The 17312-nt window shown below is 42.5% G+C and overlaps 1 protein-coding gene across 6 annotated transcripts in view; it reads right to left on the bottom strand.

Annotated features, from left to right (window-relative positions):
* SETD5 (SET domain containing 5) overlaps window positions 1-17312 on the bottom strand; it is a 70307-nt gene that overhangs the window by 10309 nt on the left and 42686 nt on the right. For all 6 annotated transcript variants that reach the window (XR_005930932.1, XM_030043306.2, XM_041118629.1 and 3 more), the window contains 7 exons: window positions 14799-15062; window positions 13608-13928; window positions 11827-12069; window positions 8094-8223; window positions 6613-6866; window positions 3979-4035; window positions 1319-1786 (listed from right to left, as the gene is read on the bottom strand). Coding sequence is in view for 5 of the 6 variants with exons in the window: in XM_030043306.2 (XP_029899166.1) it covers window positions 1319-1786; window positions 3979-4035; window positions 6613-6866; window positions 8094-8223; window positions 11827-12069; window positions 13608-13928; window positions 14799-15062 (1737 nt within the window). In the remaining variant the exon portion in view is untranslated. The remainder of the gene's footprint in view (window positions 1-1318; window positions 1787-3978; window positions 4036-6612; window positions 6867-8093; window positions 8224-11826; window positions 12070-13607; window positions 13929-14798; window positions 15063-17312) is intronic.

Below are 17312 nucleotides of genomic sequence, written 5' to 3'. Positions count from 1 at the left end.
AGTTCAGCCACATTAACGCCAAAAACTTGGTAAAGCCTTGCACAGAATTTTAACCTGCTTAAAGCAGGTTCCTGCTATGGTGGTATTGCAAACTTCCAGCTCTACCACCTGAACAAACTACTTTTGGCAAAGGTAGAATGTATTTTGTGCAAAACAGTCTCAGATTTGTCGAAGACACAGACCAAAAGGTCCCAGATAATGTAGTCTCGTAACACAGGGATAGCAGAACCAAAAATACACAAAAATTTCCAGCTGAGCACTTACCTTTCAGTGTGCTTTCCCCTTAGAGTTATTACGAGGCACAGAGCCATAAAGGACTCACAGAAGGCAGCTCTGCTGAAGAATTTATCAACTATGACTCAATGCCTGTATAGAAGGCTTTACGACGATAAAATATTGAACAGGATATTTCCAAAAGTAACTCAACATACAAAGGTTTTAAGATAAGTGTAACTTTAAAAGAAAACCAAAGGGGGAAAAAAAAAAATCAAAACCCTCTAGAAATGGAATAGAAATAAGATATTCCATCCAGCTGGACACTTATACAAATGACCTGAGTTACCACGCCTGCAATAAAAAAAAAATTAAAAAAATCCAAGCACAGGAAAAGGCACCGATATACATTTACACCAGCACATGTTTATTTGTCCCATGGGTACCCAGTTTTAACATAGCAATGCCTGACTTGTCACTTTCACTCAGTTTTAGTCCCATGAGGGTCACTGGTCTGCTATTAGAAACCAGTACACATTTGCTTTCTTTAAGCAGTATTTCTGTGTTTTTTCATTTCAAAAAGCTAAAATTTTAAGCAACAACCTTCATCTACTTTTCTTGCAATGTTACTCTGTTTCCATATTAATGGAAACATTCTAATATGTTCTAATAAACAGCCTATGTTTTCTTTTGAAACATTAGACCCTCTTTCCTAGTAAGGAACTCTTTCATCCTGATAAGTAACATTTCCACCAACTAGTACAGCTGCATTGTGTTATTGCTCTAGGTCTTGTCTCAGTTTAACAACTGTTTATGAAAGCTGCTAGTAACATGCTTTCCTTTCTGTGCTCCCAGAAGGGGTATTTTCATCGTGGTCTTTTTCTTCCACCTCTCACATCAAAATCTTGCCTAAAGGGTAGCTCACTCTCTTTTAACAACTTTTAGACTGTTCTCATCCAGGCACTGTATGCCTGGATTACTTGCCCAGACTGTATTTTAGTTGTATTCTGCCTTCTTCGTTCTCCCTGTTAAGTCTTTCCCATGGTGCTTACTGTTCCCATTCAGGTTCCTGCAATCTAAGAGTTTCTTTTACAAGAATACTTGCCTTCTTCCTTTGTGGTGGATTCTGGGGAGCAGATCTGACGCCTTCACAAGCCCTCTCGCTGCAGGGAGACATGGATCCATGCACTGTCTCTTTAAGCAGCCCTGACTCATGTCTGCTGAAATATCCTTCAGCAGGAGAGCTGCAGCATCCTGCTTCCGAATTCATTGGCTTCCTCTCTCCCAAAGGAGCAGATCCCCGCAACAACCCATCTACACGTGGCATAGCGTTCAATGGGGAGAAGGCATACATTAAATTAAACTCTGTCCGAAAAGCCTGATCAGAGCTTCGTAGCAGCATCTGTGCTTCCCCACTTTTCCCTGGGAAGTTCATCTCTGAAGTAGAGTTTATGGAGGGTTGTGGAGCCAGATCAGAGGATCCAAAGCTGAGCAGCGATGGCCGTTCTGGGCAGGTGTTTGCACTGGAATCCAGGTACCCACCCTTCAAATCCAGGTCGGATCGAAGGCAGAGCTGGAAAATCCGAGAAGGATATAGGAGGGGGGTGGGAAGTCAGGAAAACAGTCAGGCAAGGGTAGGGAGAGAAACTTAAGTCAGAAAGTACTCTGTACAACGCTAGCTTACTGCTTTCCAGTTCCTTTCTCATTACCCTTTTGGTCCTTTCCTGCACTGTTTTGCTCATTCTACAGGGGAATGACCAAGACTAAATAATAATCAGTTTAGCTGTCCAGTACGAGATGCCCTTTCCCCTTTAGCAGTCTTGCTGCAGCAAGAGGATAAGGCTCAGCACTATCCCCACACAGTCAAGGAAGAAAACCAAGCATTTTCAATTGCCTCTATGTCCCAAAGTTGATGTTAACACACAGTACTAGCTAGGTTCATTATGAGGAGAGAACAGAAAAGATCTGCTGTCCTTTTAGATAGAAAAGATATGCTGTCCATTTACTGTTTTATTAGCCAAGTTCTTGACTGTCCCAAGTCAGCCACTACTAACTTCCTAACAATAAAATGCCCAGGACCTCCTAGCCATTTGTTTTCACTTATTGTGAGCTTTGGAAATCTCTAACAATACTACATTCCTTTAATTTATGCAGCATTTCTACATTTTACATTCTCTAACAAAACCATAACGGCATCATCTTTGTGCTGTCACAGTTTCTGGAGCACTAGGCACTGACACAACGGTATATCCATTTATCTACTTGAAGTGCCAAAAAGCTTCCAGGGCAACAGCATTATCATCTCCTTCACCATGTTAATGTCAGGATCTCAGACAATGAGCATAACTGACAAGATTTCATCCTCTTTGCAGGACTACAGTGCTTAGGGAAAAACACAGCACCACCAGGCACCAGCTCTGCCCTACTGCTGCTGCTGAGAATGTTTCCTCTGCTGTATTACAGCTCCAAGTAATCTGCCACATTGGAGATGAGTGCGTATTTTCTACTATGAAACAGTCTCTGAGCAAGGTACTTCACCTTATATTTTACAACAGGCCAGTAGGTAAACAAAATACTACTTTCTGTCATCTCCTCAACATCTGGGGGTGCTGGTTGACAGCTGAGGGTGCTGGTTGACAGCTGGCTGAATATGAGCCAGCAGTGTGCCCAGGTGGCCAACGGCATCCTGGCCTGTATCAGAAATAGTGTGGCCAGCAGGAGCAGGGAAGTGATTGTTCCCCTGTACTCGGCACTGTTGAGACCACACCTCGAGTTCTGTGTTCAGTTTTGGGCCCCTCACTCCAGGAAAGACATGGAGGTGCTGGAGCGTGTCCAGAGAAGGGCAACCGAGTTGGTGAGGGGCCTGGAGCACAAGTCTTATGAGGAACGGCTGAGGGAACTGGGGTGGTTTAGTCTGGAGAAAAGGAGGCTGAGGGGAGACCTTATCGCTCTCTACAACTGCCTGAAGGAGGTTGTAGCAAGGTGGGGGTCAGTCTCTTCTCCCAAGTAACAAGTGATAGAACAAGAGGAAATGGCCTCAAGTTGTGCCAGGGGAGGCTTAGACTGGATATTAGAAAAAATTTCTTTACTGAAAGGGTTGTCAGGCATTGGAACAGACTGCCCAGGGAAGTGGTGGAGTCACCATCCCTGGAGGTGTTAAAAAAAATGCATAGATGTGGCACTTCAGGACATGGTTTAGCAGGCATGGTGGTGTTGGGTTGATGGTTGGACTTGATCTTAAAGGTCTTTTCCAACCTAAACCATTCTTTGATTCTATGATTTTAAGTCTGCAAGTGAACAGGTGATAAATCAAGACTGAAGAGAGCAGGTCAGGTGCACCACTGTGTCCTTGTAAGTCAAAACGACTAGTGAATGCTTTCCCTTTTCTTCCCCAGTAGTCACTTTGCTGCTACTGAGTAAATATCACACACCACTTATCTGCTGGGCTGGGGCTGAAGTTGCTTATGGTATTTCCAGGGTCCCCAGACCTCTTGCCTTCACCTCAGTAGCTGAGACGTACCAAGTCTTCACATTGCCTGTTTCCCACCAGTGTCAACAAGTGAATAACAAATTCCAGTCTTAAAGCTGTTTGCTCTCTTGTGACAACCCTGAAAACTCTCCTAAGCCTTATTGTGACTAATGCTCCACCCTTTTTCCCACTTGCTTCTGGACTTCTCATCCCTCCCCTCCCACCATGGCCTCAAATGCACACACAAGCACGCACACTTCCAGTCTCAAATGCAATTGAGACTGTGTGATAACTACCTCAGGTGACATGGACTCAGGCCTATGCGCAGGGGAACTCTCAGGGGAGGACACGTTCTAGAGGAAGGAAAAGCATCATGTTATTCATCTACTTAAAAAGTCAAGAAACAAAATAAAATCAATTAAAAAACAAACACAGAGGTTAGCAATGGCTATTCTAAACAAAGACTATCCCAGTAACTGGCCCCAGCCTGGATGGCAAGTCTGTCCGTTAAGCGGTTTCTAAAGCTTCCTGGAAGGACACAGACAGGACTGGGTTACTGTGTTTCATGCTATAACTTAGTACGCAAACCAGAGCACATAAACGTTAAGAAAAGCAACATCTTATTCTTCGCATTTCTGATGCCGTCAGATAGATTTTTGCACCACAAAATATAAAGCAAGCAATTTATGGCATTTAGTCCAAGAACAAGGGAGAGATGGAAAGCCTGTTTTTGCCCAAAACGTAAACTAAGATCCCCCAAACACTATAGTGAACTTCCACAGACATTATACTAGAAAACAAAAATGTCTCCTTCAATCCACTGTGGGCAACCTTTCCAGCTAAAGTCAAGAGAATAGGTGTGAATTCAGCTTCAGAATTCAGAATTCAGGAGGACAGCTTTATGAAATGTTGTATCATCTGAGCACCTATCAGTGGAAGGCAGTGTATGCATGTGATGGTGTGGTTAAGGCCTCCTTCCCAAGCACTCTCCTTTCCATGCTACTGAGCAGGCCTAAAATAGAATCAGAAAGGAAGAAGGTTTCCCAGAGGTACATTGTCATCAGAGAAATATGGCAGGAGTCACTGCCCTCTGCAAAGCAGAAACACTCAGAAAACTGAGGAATCTCAGAAACTTCTTAGATAAAAAAGCTTCTGACAAACTCCACAGAAAAAGTAGATGCATGTCATCATGCTTCTAGTCACTCCTATGAATATGGGAGAGGCTAAGCATCCTCCAATTTGTTTCCAATATAAAAAGTCCCAAAACTGAGTCTGAAAAAACTCAGTCTGTAAAAACCCAGCCAACCAGAGCTTCAGAAGCTTATGATACATGCTCTTCACAGAGCAGCTAGGAAATTAATCATGAAGGAAGTTTCTTAAAAGCCACAGCTTTCAAAGATGTATTCCCCAGCAAGCCAGGATGTCAAGCAACATCTTCTGCTCGCTTGAGGAAGCTTGTGAACTGCTGGAAGAACCTTTCTGCTGTTCTCTTCCCACAGTGCCATAGGACTGAAGTATAAAGCTTTATACATGGGGAGATGTATTCACTCAAGTTAGAATTGACGGTAACTAAATGAAACAGTCATGACATTAAAATAGCAATATTATGAATGAGCTGGATTAAGAGAAATACAAAAGTTTGAACAAAGAAGCCTATGGTCTATTGTGCTGTTAGACTCTTTTCAAGGGGAAAAAAGGTAAAAGGGGCAAGTAAGGTATAGATGCCCAGTGAAATCCAGGCTTCCCATGTCTTACACATGGCAACAGAAATAACTAACACTAAGGTGGGACAGGAAATTAGTGACTAGACTGTGGAGGTCCACGGCAACACTGCCCTGATCTGCCATCTCAACCACAGCAAAGGTAAGGATTGTTTCCAATCAAGCTCTGTGCTTGAAACAGTCTTTCATGTCTCTCCTCAATGCTCTGCAATCTTCCCTGCTAACCTCTACAGATCTGCCTCTCAGACAGCTTACAAGAAAGGGCTCTCAAAGAAAATAATCAAAAGCACACTAAGCTAAAAATACCACAAAGGACTGTTTGCGCTGTTGCAAAACAGATGACGGATTCCTGCAAAACACTCCCTAGTACGGAGCAGTCTGTCACTGCACAAAATATTTTTTTAATGGTTTTAACTGGCAGAGTGTGAGCAGCTGGCCCAAAGATTCCAATTTTAAAAAAATGAAAATACACAATACTAGAAAATAAAACTAAAACTGCAAACAGCATGACCCCTATTTACAGGCACAGAGCAGCAACACAAAGTGGAAGGTCCTAGCTGGATAGATGCTGATAACTCTCACACAGAGTTGAGAGCAAGGGAAACCACCTACACAGACTGCTCAGCACTTCTGCAAATTTTTGCAAAAGGAAACTTCAAGAAATCAAAGGTATAAGGTATTTTCCGTCTACCCAGTCAAGGGAAAGGAAAATCAAAGGATATAGTGGAAGCTGATGTAAAGTATTTCTACCATACATGGGGTTACTGAAAGCTGTTTAGGGAAAGAGAAGCTGAGGATGTCAGACAGCCTTTGAGAAGTGGAGCACTGTTGCACTCTCTGGAAGAGGCAGGGATTGAAAGCCACATTGGCAGAGATCTGAAGTGGGGAAGATGACTAAAGAACACTGAAAAGCCTGCAAAATTTGGGAGCTACTGTGGAGAAATGGAGAAAAGAATTAAGACTAATGTTACTGATAGCTATGAAGTGTGGGGAAGGTGGGCTGCAGCAAGGTTTGACATTTAATAGAGCAGGAGATTTGGCCAGAAGTGGAGTAGAGAAGAAAGACAGCAGTGCTCTTGAGTCTGATACTATGATGCTGCTCAGGAATATAGCCACATACTCAAAAAGAAAGGTGTCCCTAGTGCTACCTCTACTGCAAATATTCCAGTTCCTCTCTTTTTAGCACTCCCAGTCCCCAGTCAGATTTACCTCAAACTGTAGTGGAGTATTGCAGCGACTAGCAGCCAGAGAAGGAATTGGTGAGAACATCATGCCATAACCATTGCGACTCTCCTCCTCTCCTGGCAGTGATGAGCAGGGTGTAGCCAGCTGTGGGCTCACTGAGCCAGGAACCAGAGGGATGGGAGGTGGAGGGGTGACGGGAGACAGCGGCCTCAGCAACTTCTTAACATTCTGCTCCATCAAGTAGCGAGACTTCCATTTCTTCAGGGGACTCAGCAAGTCTAAAAAACAAACTGAGCTGAGGACAGGACTGAACCATTAACCTTAACCATGTGCAAATGACACGCTGTCTCCTTCCCCCTACTCCCAGCCCAAATGGAGCCCAAAAATGTCCAACGTGACTACGAAAGATTCCTAAAAATGAAGTACCTCTGAAGTACTTCTATACCGCTCTTGAGGCATGTCTAGATACTGATAACAGAACAATACATAATCAGGAACATACAGTGAACAAGGAAAGGAAATATTTCAACTAGAAGTAAGCACAAAAGGGAGCCAGGGAAGACAGGAAGGCATAAAAAGAGGAGAGGGGAGTGGAGGAGAGGGGTCAGAGGACATGTCATTGTCACTGTGCTATGAACAAATCACAAGCAGCTCAGTTATCATTACCTGAACCTCATACTTCCCTATAGGCTACATCAATATAGCCCAAACACATTTCGCTCCCACAAAGGATTAATGCCTTTCCCTCAGGCCTACCCCTATTCAAAATAGTATCTTTTTTTGATGCTCAGTTTTAAAAAAGAAAAAAAAGTATTCAGTAAATTCTGCAGTTCAGTTGTTTGCTTCTTCGGGTCTTGCTTGGAGACGTGCATTTATTGGTTCTGGCATTCTGTTAATTTCCTATTCGTCTAACTTTTCAATAATCAGTTCTGTATTATCTGTGTGTTGTCTAGCTTCCCATCTGTCACCCCTGGAAAACTGATCCCTGACTGGGCAGATCTTCACCCTCTTTCTCTGTAGAAAGATTCAGACACAATATTTAACCATTCTGCTTCTTTACTCATAGATTTTAGCTTCTCCATCTTTGAGACTTACTTAATCCTTCGCTTATTACATACATGCCTGTGAGACTTTGCTATATCTTCCTATAGTCAGTAGATATTTAGTTGTCCATCTAACAGCATCCTGCTGAAAAGAGATGATATTGCACCCTTCCCCTCCACCCTGCATTGGACAAATGATCACACAGCACTAAGGTTGATGATGCAAGATAAAGTGATGATCTTTTCACAGGAAAATACTGAGAAACTTTACACATTCTCAAGCTAGAATGGGTCTGCGGAAATTTGAATGAATGGCAAAGTAACATTCCCACCTGCCATAAAGCTGTGCCATCAAGCAGCAGTACACATTAAAATGTCATCCTGTACAGCTGCCCTTGTTATTCAGCAGTTTCCCAGTTTCACTCAAGCGCCCACGCTGCCCTGATGGTGCTGAGCACTTACCTGTGTCATCTTTGCAGATGCTGGAAGAACTGCTGTTCTCGTTACTTTGGTATAGACACTGGGTTCTGTTCTCTTGCGGAGCTGGTGAGGTCTGAGTCATCCCCTCTTCCAGGGCTTGTTTGATCCAGCGCTGAAACAGAACGAGACTACATAAACGTGCAACCCCTCCGGTACTTTCTATGTAATCTTGCAGGATGCACTCAAACTCCTACACTTCTGTGCAGCAGGGCAGACTGCTCAGAACACTGATATTACCTCCTTCACATGCGCTCAGACAGGAACCCGTTAGAACACAGCTGTTAGCACTGAGTCTACCACCTACTGTGATGGGGCTGACTATGTGCTCTTGATGAGATGTATTCTGGGGATCAGCAGTCTTCAGCAATAACACAAAGATAAGTAAAGAGCAAATTATAAATAGATAAAATGCAAAACTCTGGCAGCTAAAAACTATTAAAAGCTATCTTAATTAAAAGAAAAGGGAGATAAATATGATACTATCTTAAACCCCTGTTTTTTGCAAAAAAGCTGTTTCCTGCCCATGAGCACAAACATACTGTCCCCCTGCTCCACTAAGGCATATTACAGCTTAACACAGATACGGCTCTAACAATTCCAGCAGAGAAATGGCTGAGTTTAATCACATAACAATTCTTCCAGGACTGTGCTTGCTGCCAGAAACAAAGAGTAAAAAAATCTGATAAAATGCAAGCACCAGTTTTCAAGGGGGCTAAACCCAGAAGAGAATAATAAAGGCAAATCTTTTCTTCAGCTACTAATAAAAGACATAAAAGTCACAGTAGTCTTCTGAACATGGACAATAAAGAATGTTTCACATCTCATGCAAGTGAACATGAATTGAAGTCTCAGCAAATCAGCTGCTGCAGTGGGTGTGCTAGCCCTTTATCTTGATACAAACTGACTCCTGGTGGCAGGCAGGAAACCTTTGCTTACTTTACTATAAAAAATAACTGCCACAATATAAGGAAAAACACCCAGGTGATTCAGTAAAATGACAGCAAACTGCTGAAAAAAACCAAACAGTAACTTGCATTTGTGTAGTTTACCCAAGGGACTTGCTTTACCATCCTTTTCTTCTCCAAGAGAGGTTTAAAATCGTAAGTTTACCTTTCAGTAATCCACAGTTCATCTGCATGCCAGCAATAGGTATCCTATTAGAGATACACACATATGTCTTATGATTCCTCAAAGCTATCACGAAAGTGCATCAGTAACTCAGTGGCCACAATCCTCAAAGTGAAAACTTCAATACGAGGATGAAGAGCAGGTGTCAGGATCTATTTTGATGGCCTTCACTACTGTACAGCAGACGCTTCTTCTCTGTTCAAATATAACTCAAGGGATTCCACTGTGGCCACCAGGAAAAGTGAGAAGTGCCAGCCAGTCTGAAGCACTGCTACCTCAAATGCAGCATCTGATCTGAGAGCCAAGTCACTGTACAACGTGTGATTAACGTGAGCAGGTTATACAGTTCAGTTTCCTCGCGAGGTTCAGACATTGGCATGCTTTGGACGCAAACTGAGATCATCAGCTGAGGTTTTTTGGCACAGTCCTCAGTAGTTTAAGGAAGAGGCCTGCTGACAATCCAAGAAAATATGTGATCTATTTCAACAGCCTTTATAAATCAGCCATCTGACTGAGTAGTCAGAAGCACACAAGACAGAAAGATCAGGTCTTGAGAGAGCAATGTCATCAAGTTCTGGACCATTTCTAGACCTCAGCTGGCTGAAAAGGAGGTCTTCCCTGTGAGAGTATTCTAAATGTTCCTGAACATGAGAAGCAGACTTTTTCTACATCTCCAGACTGTTAGTGATAAAAACACCCAATGCTACCAAGTGTTTTCCATAAAAAATCTGGGGAACTCCTACAAAATGGATGAAACCCCTTACTGGAACAGTTATTGGTTATTTACTTTCAAAAAGTAGAAATCTAACGAATTACTTTCTGCAACATCTGTTCAGGACACAGAAACTTTCAGTATTTTATTAATTATTTAGATAATGGAACAGGTAGTGTACTTAAGTTTTCAGATGATGCCAGCCTGGGAGAAACAAGAACATGCTAGAAGACAGTATTCAAGATTTCCTACTAAACTGGGAAATGGATGGGGAAAACCAGGATGCAGCTTAGCATAGGCTAGAATAAAGTACCACATAAAGCCAGAAACAATAATTTCTAAAATGACAAGCTCAAAAACTAATGGGTTGTTCTAACAAACATAGTAAATCATGAACTGAACACAAATCTCTATCAACATGTCAAAGAAAACTCAGTCATCATAGTGGGATGCACAAAATGGGTATAGGCTACAGAACACAGAGCAACTTTCTGCTTTGAAAATGCCCCAGCTGCAACACAACATCCAGTTTTGGACACTCAGCTTCAGGGAAGATGTGGACTAAATGGAAGTCATCCATAGTGAGACTAGTCCATTCCCTCTCCAGCTGTAAGAATTATCATATGACTAGAAAACAGCCAAACGTAGCAAGAGATTGGAAGACTTGTTGCATGACAACAGTTTTCACTGAATTGTGAGCTTGCTGGCTAGTTGTACAGCAAATGCACCGAGCAGAGAACTTGGAATAACTCTGCCAGTTTTGCTCTGGGTGCTTCTCTTTTCCCTGAGGCTCAAAGACACTGTTAAGGTTCAAAAAAAGTAGCTTGAACCTTGCAATTCTCAGCTTAATTATGCATGGGGAGGTCGCCCAGGCACAAGGAAACAAACATGGTTTTGTTCATACGAGTATATACGAACCATCAAGAGCTTTACCTATGAAGGAAATACCCAAAAGAGACCCTTAGCTTCTTTTTGTAGGTGCCTGTTAGGGCATGACAACAAATTGGCTGAAGGTGAAAACAGTAAAGTCCAAAGCTTCTCTCAGGAAAAACTCCCTCAAAGGAAGGCAAAGAAACCAGGACATGGTACCTGACTTTGAAAGCTACCAAGACTGGAAGACCAGAAAGGATTTCCATAAAATTTTTCTCAGGTAATCACACAGGAACTGGAAGAGCCCCTGAGCAAAGCTGACAGGTGATAGGCAAGATGGATTCTGATAAAAATCTGACTGGGCAAACTAACCTGAACTACTGTTTCCCTGTGGATGGCTAAATGCTAGGCACTTACTGGCCACATACCATCACTGGAGGAATGAAGTCCTCAGCTTGGCTCAGTTCAGGCTTCCTACACAGCCACAAGTATCTGTTGTGGATAGACAGTCTATGATCCCAAACAAAGAGCTGTGCGCTTGCTCTTGTGAACAGGCAAACTCGAAGCTTTGCTAAACAACAAAGACTCTCCAAGGACAATGGATCTTGACTGAGGTACTGTATTCTTCAGGTCTTTTGCAACACTGTCCTATCCCCACAATGCCAACCAGCCTCTGACTGTGAAAGTAGTAACATATGCAACAATTAAAACTCCTTGAATCACATATGCTGGATAATAAACAGCCACTGCAGATTTGAAAGTACATGTTTCTAAGGAGAGTCACAGAACAGTTCTACCACGGTAAAAGGTAAGTATGAAGACTGAACCCCAGCTAGGAGAAGGTCAGCAGTCAAAGTCTGGAGACTGCATTGACACATCAGGCAAGACCAGCTCAGCAGGAATACATGGAAATAGGCTCAAAGAGGACACAACAACTTTACAAGGGTGCCAGTAAGAGTTTGATCAGTATATAGCCCCTGAAAGTTAAGACATGAGCAAATATACCTTTTTACAGGAACTGTAAATTCCATCCAACAGAAAGGGCCTTCGACGTCTCTCAGGATTGAAAGGTGAACCAAAACGAATGTAGTGTTTAGGCGTAGTACAAATCAGTGGAGAGTGGATGAGACCTGGCAACATATTTAAGGTAGTTGCCAAAACTGTTGGGTCTGTAGTAATGCGCAGAGGGCATTCAATAGGGCACTCCTGCTTTTCTGCCTTGTCATTCAGCCATTCTGTAACAAGATACTGAAGGAGAAAACACACATGTCAGTGCAACTAGCACAGGTGAAGAGGAAAGGTAACATGGCACAAAGGCGTATGGGGAAGCAATGCTCAGATCAGTCTGCATGCTAAAACCTCCCTTCCTCCTTAACAAGAAGGAAGACAGCCAGGACTTCCTGCATCAAACCCAATTCTCATCTGTTAGAGGCACAACAGGTAATCCAGCTTTACAAGAAGGTTCTCCCAAAACTTGATCACCTTGTTCAAAACTAGTTTCTAGCTGTAAGCCTAAATGTATTAATGGCTAATTTATGCCCAGTGTGTGGCAGCTGCCCACTAGCTTCTGCTATTTTTCCTCCTTTCCTTTCCAAGTTCCTCCCAGCTTGTGCATTGTAGTCCACAGTCACATTCCCTCTTGGTCTTCAATTCTAAGCTGAAAGCTAACCTCTTTGACCTTGTCCGAAACAAATACACCCCAGCCTGATATCCCATCCCATCCCATCCCAAAAAGATACGGCCACTGATTCCCACACCAAACATTTTTATGCCATTCTAAATTTATTTTTAAATTCCAACTAATCTTTACTCCATAATGGCTCCATTTTTCTCTCTTCGTTCTCTTGCTAGTATACACAAAAGAACCTTTGTTTTACTATCCTTCACAAGATGCAACACCCTGGTTATTTCAAGGTGGTGGTGTTTTTTCAAGCAAGTCTCACTACATCTCTATGCTGCTTTATTTAAGGTAACTTTCTTGGTTGACAGTTGGGAATACGTGGAAAACATCTTAAGATTGTATGTATCCAACCTTTTCTAATAAACATCCTTTCTTTTGGGTCCAAACACTAGTGCTCTTTTCCAAACTATCAGCATCTAGTTTTTAAATCACAGCTACTGCATCAGAGTCGTAACAACCACTTTTGCATACTGCTGACAAAAGCTTTTGCTAGCTTACTGTGCATAGATCCAAACACATCAGCTCTCCCCATATTTCTATTAGTACCTTGTTCCCCTGCAGAACAACACAAACAGCTTGCTGTCCTCATGGCCTTTGCCAGCCATCTCCCACGCCTCTTGTTTCAATACTGGTGTGGAGGGCAACATCTGCTTTTTGCTTCCCTCACCCAGGGCTCAGCTTCATCACCCAATTCCTTATGTTGCCAAGCCCCTCCAACCCTTCTCTCCCAGAGGCCCTCAAGCTGGAAGCAGTATCTTGCCCACATACACATATACAGGTGTATAATTTGCCTCTTTCTAGACTCTTTGCCATACCCGAAACTGAGATCCTTCCTGTTGCACCTGTACCACCCTGTTGGTATCTAAGGTCTATGTAGACTTGCTGTAAAGATCAGCTAATTTCTTTTTCCGATCGTTTTGTGTACAGGGTTGAGCAGCCAGATGCTGAACCATGATGAGGGCTCTTAGCCACTATAGAAGAAATAACACAAAGTCACATAATTCCAACTGTTTTGAAGAACTGTTTCTCCTGAGCCAACTTTTCCCCAAAGGCCACACAAAACCTTCTTTGCCCCTCTCCAGTTTGACCGCTCAATCATATTTACCTTTTTAGTTTTGGGGTACTTTACTGCAGCTCGATTAGACTGAGATCCTGCAGCCAGGATAGCAGTTGGGTCAGATCCCATCAACTGTCTGCCTTCTCCTGGACCTTCTACATTGCTGACATCTGTTGTGGTTACCAAGCTGGCAGTGCTTCCTTCCTCTGGGACAGCCTGTGCGAGTTCAGCTTGCTGGGAACTGGCTTGTTTCTGCCTTCTCAGTCTTTGTGCTGAACTGGTCCGGTATCGAGAGAAGCGACTTTTCGGTCGGGGTCTGGAGGGTTTGGCTGGAGCTGGCTTAGTAACTGTTTTTTCGGGGACAGCATCCTACAATATAAACTATCATTAGTCCAAGCACCTCTAAGAGTATTCTTTTTCTCTGCATACAGGATCAAGGATTGAGATTTATTTATTGACACTACCTGACTCATAAAATCTGCTTGGACTCTGTTTGTATTGGCTCATAAGATGGCTTTGGGGGCCCTTCTAAAACACTGGCACATTATATTTTTGTCTGCTGTGTTCTTAAAGGGATCAACCAGAAGACTGGTCTTAAGGAAGAAAGCAGCAGTATGAAACTTGCCACTTGTCTCAAGGTAACTGCTCTTAATCCTGATCTGAGTTGACATGTATCATTCCAGGCAAGCATCTGGACCCTTCCATATAATGGGAACACATGCATCCAAAGTAGACCAGGCCAAAAAACACAAAGAAAAAGCAAAAGAATTCCTCAGTCACTGCAGTTACGCATTCAACTTAACCTCACACTAGTACAGAAGGGGCCCACTCGGTGAAGGAGCTGGGCTTGTCCAGCCCAGAGAAGAGATGACTTAAGGGGACCTAATAGCAGTGTTCCTACATCCAGACTGAAGCCACCAAGATGCAGTGGTGCACCAATGTACAGACACTGAAATGAGAGGTTCAGACTAGATAAAAGGCACAATTTTTTCACCATGAGAACAGTAATGAATTGGAAGAGGCTTCCCAGAGGGGCTGTGCAATCTCCATCCTTGGATGTATTCAAGACAAGACTGGGTAAAACCCTGCCCAACCTGGTCTGACCTCAGAGCTGATCCTGCCTGACACAGAATGGATTAGAGACCCCATGAAGCTCCTCCCAAGCTGAACGATCTTATGATCAGGCATGCTGCATCTGAGCTTGGTACAAGCTATTAAACAGCCCTATCTTCATCTTACCACTACTTGTGAAGACCGTCGTGTGTTCACCCCAGTATTGCTGTTACTGTTAGAAACATTTGGAGCAGCAGCACTCAGTGCTGAACTTCCATCTTCAGTTTCAGGAGTCTCTGTTTTTATTTCCTCCAGCTCAGGAGCTTCAGAATTGGTGCTGATTTCAGCATCAGTGCTGTTACGGTCTGATGGTTGCTCTCGTCTCCTCTTTCTCTTTTCCAAGTTTTCAAACATGTGCATGATGGCTTCTACCTTCCTGTCTTCCCGGGACTAGAACACAAGAGTAAATTTAAGTCAGCACTGCAAATTATGCACATAAAGAGGAGGAGGCAAGAACAGATATGGGATGCAGCACAGGAAGAAGAACAACTGCCAAATAGCAACGACAAGAGCCAGAAAGGGGACAGAGAGAAGCAGTTCTTTTCAGATATTTGCATTTTTCAACATGGCAAATTTCCCAGAATAACAAGAACATAATCATGTGTTCATAGAGTAACTAGAAGAACTAGACTTTGTTCCTAAATAGGACCACTTAGACACTACTGAGTTATATTTATAAAATAGCCACAAGGAAATGCATAATTTTGAAGAACTAAAAACCATAAGAAAGAATAAATAGAGTGAAGAGGCAACTTGGAAACAAATAGAACTACTCGCTAATGACCAAACATTAGAAGCAAACAGAAGCCAGAGGCAACAGAAGTAAGTGAATCAGTAATATGTAGCAAGTAAAACACACCACACAAACTGACTAAAACGATTCAGATTGATTCCTTCCTGGCGTCCAGAGATCACTCAGCTCAAAAACAAAAGCCCTTGTCTAAGCAGCTTACAGAGTGGATAAGAAAAACAGAACATGAGAGAACAGAGAGGCAAAACAAAGGTATTTATTAGGTAAACAGAAAGGACAGGAAATCTTATCACCTAGCTGTGTCAGAAATAATTGGTAATTATGCATGTAAAAGGCCCAGTACAATAATGCTGCAGTGACTGGCAAAACCTAGGCTGAATCAAGCGAATTTTATAAGAAGTGGTGTCAAGTGCCTTCTGAGACTTGTCATGGAGGAGAAAATATCTTGAACCACACAGCAGTACTCAATCACAGCAGCCTGGCCTTTACAGTTTTCTGTTCAAAAATATTCAATACACACACAAAGAATTAGAGACTAGGAAAACTATAGATACAGGTATTTACCTGGTGCCAAGTATAGAAAACTGAATCTCATTAAAGCAGATTAACTGGTGCAACGTACAGGAACAGAGCTTACAGGCTCACGGGAAACTAACACTTCACTTAGTCTTCTTGAACTATACTGTCCCAGAAAGAGATCAGCTTCCCTGCATTAAAATGAAATCTTCCCTCCAAGCTTAAAGGCCAGTCTGATGGATGACTGCTTTTATTCAAATTTCAATAGAAACTGACTGCTTTATCTTGCCTGTTCTAAAAAAATCCATGAGATAACACAAGGATCTCTCTGCTGGATAGCCCTCGGCTCTGCAATTTGCTGCACTATCTTAACATTTAAAGCATTCTCAGGAAATTTACACATAGATGATCTGTATCGCCAATCAAAGACAGGTGATTAAGGTATGTGAGGGAACTCCTAGCTCCACTACATTTGTTGGCTGGTAAAAGGACGGGAGCACTTTTTCTTTTTTTCCTCCTTGGGTTTTTGGTTGGTTGGGTGTTTTGTTTGGGGTTGTCTTTGTTTGTTTGGTTGGGTTTTTTCTTTGTTTTTTTTACTTTGTTCTGTTTTTTTATTTTTTTTTTTTTAATTAATGTAGAGCCAGAACAGCTCCATTCACATGCACAAAACATTCTAATCCAAGGGGTAATCCCAGGTGCCATAAGAAGCACAAGAAAAAAAACCCAGGTCTACTCAGTATCGAAGGTGGCTGAGAAGGGACTTTGTTATCAAAGATCCAAGAGCACTAAGAAATATTTTGATCAACAAGACTGATTCAGACAACAATGATTTAGGAGCACAAAGGGATCTCCTAATAAAGAACACAGCAAATTTTGTTGACTTGTGCCAGTAGTGCTGTTGGTGGTCTACCCCTCTTATTAACTTCTGCCACTTGATCCTACCCTTTTCCCACATGGCAACAAACCTAACGCAGCAAAACATGTCATGTTTTAACAAAAATCAGGTTCCGGTTCATCATATGATCTAGTTGAAGATGTCCCTGCTCATTGCATGGGGGGTTGGACTAGATGACCTTTAAAGGTCCCTTCCAATCCAAACTATTATATGATTCTATATGGCTCCAGAAATTCTTGTACTGGCAATAAGAAAGGGCAGCAGGAACATAAAAACGGTGCGATTACCTTTTTGGAATCTCGTAGTGATTGTTTTGTTAATGGTATTTTTTAGACTACAGAATAGCCCTGAAAGTTACAGTTAAACCATTCAATCAGGAAACAAACCTGTCATATACCTTCTAATCTGCAGTACTCTAACATAAATCCTGTTACGTGGAGTCAACCTGGGTGGTTTTCGGTTGGTTTTTTTGTTGGTG

The sequence above is a fragment of the Aquila chrysaetos genome, chromosome 20 (assembly GCF_900496995.4).
Source record: "Aquila chrysaetos chrysaetos chromosome 20, bAquChr1.4, whole genome shotgun sequence".
NCBI classification, from domain to species: domain Eukaryota; kingdom Metazoa; phylum Chordata; class Aves; order Accipitriformes; family Accipitridae; genus Aquila; species Aquila chrysaetos.
This window is presented reverse-complemented; position numbering and strand designations above follow the sequence as displayed.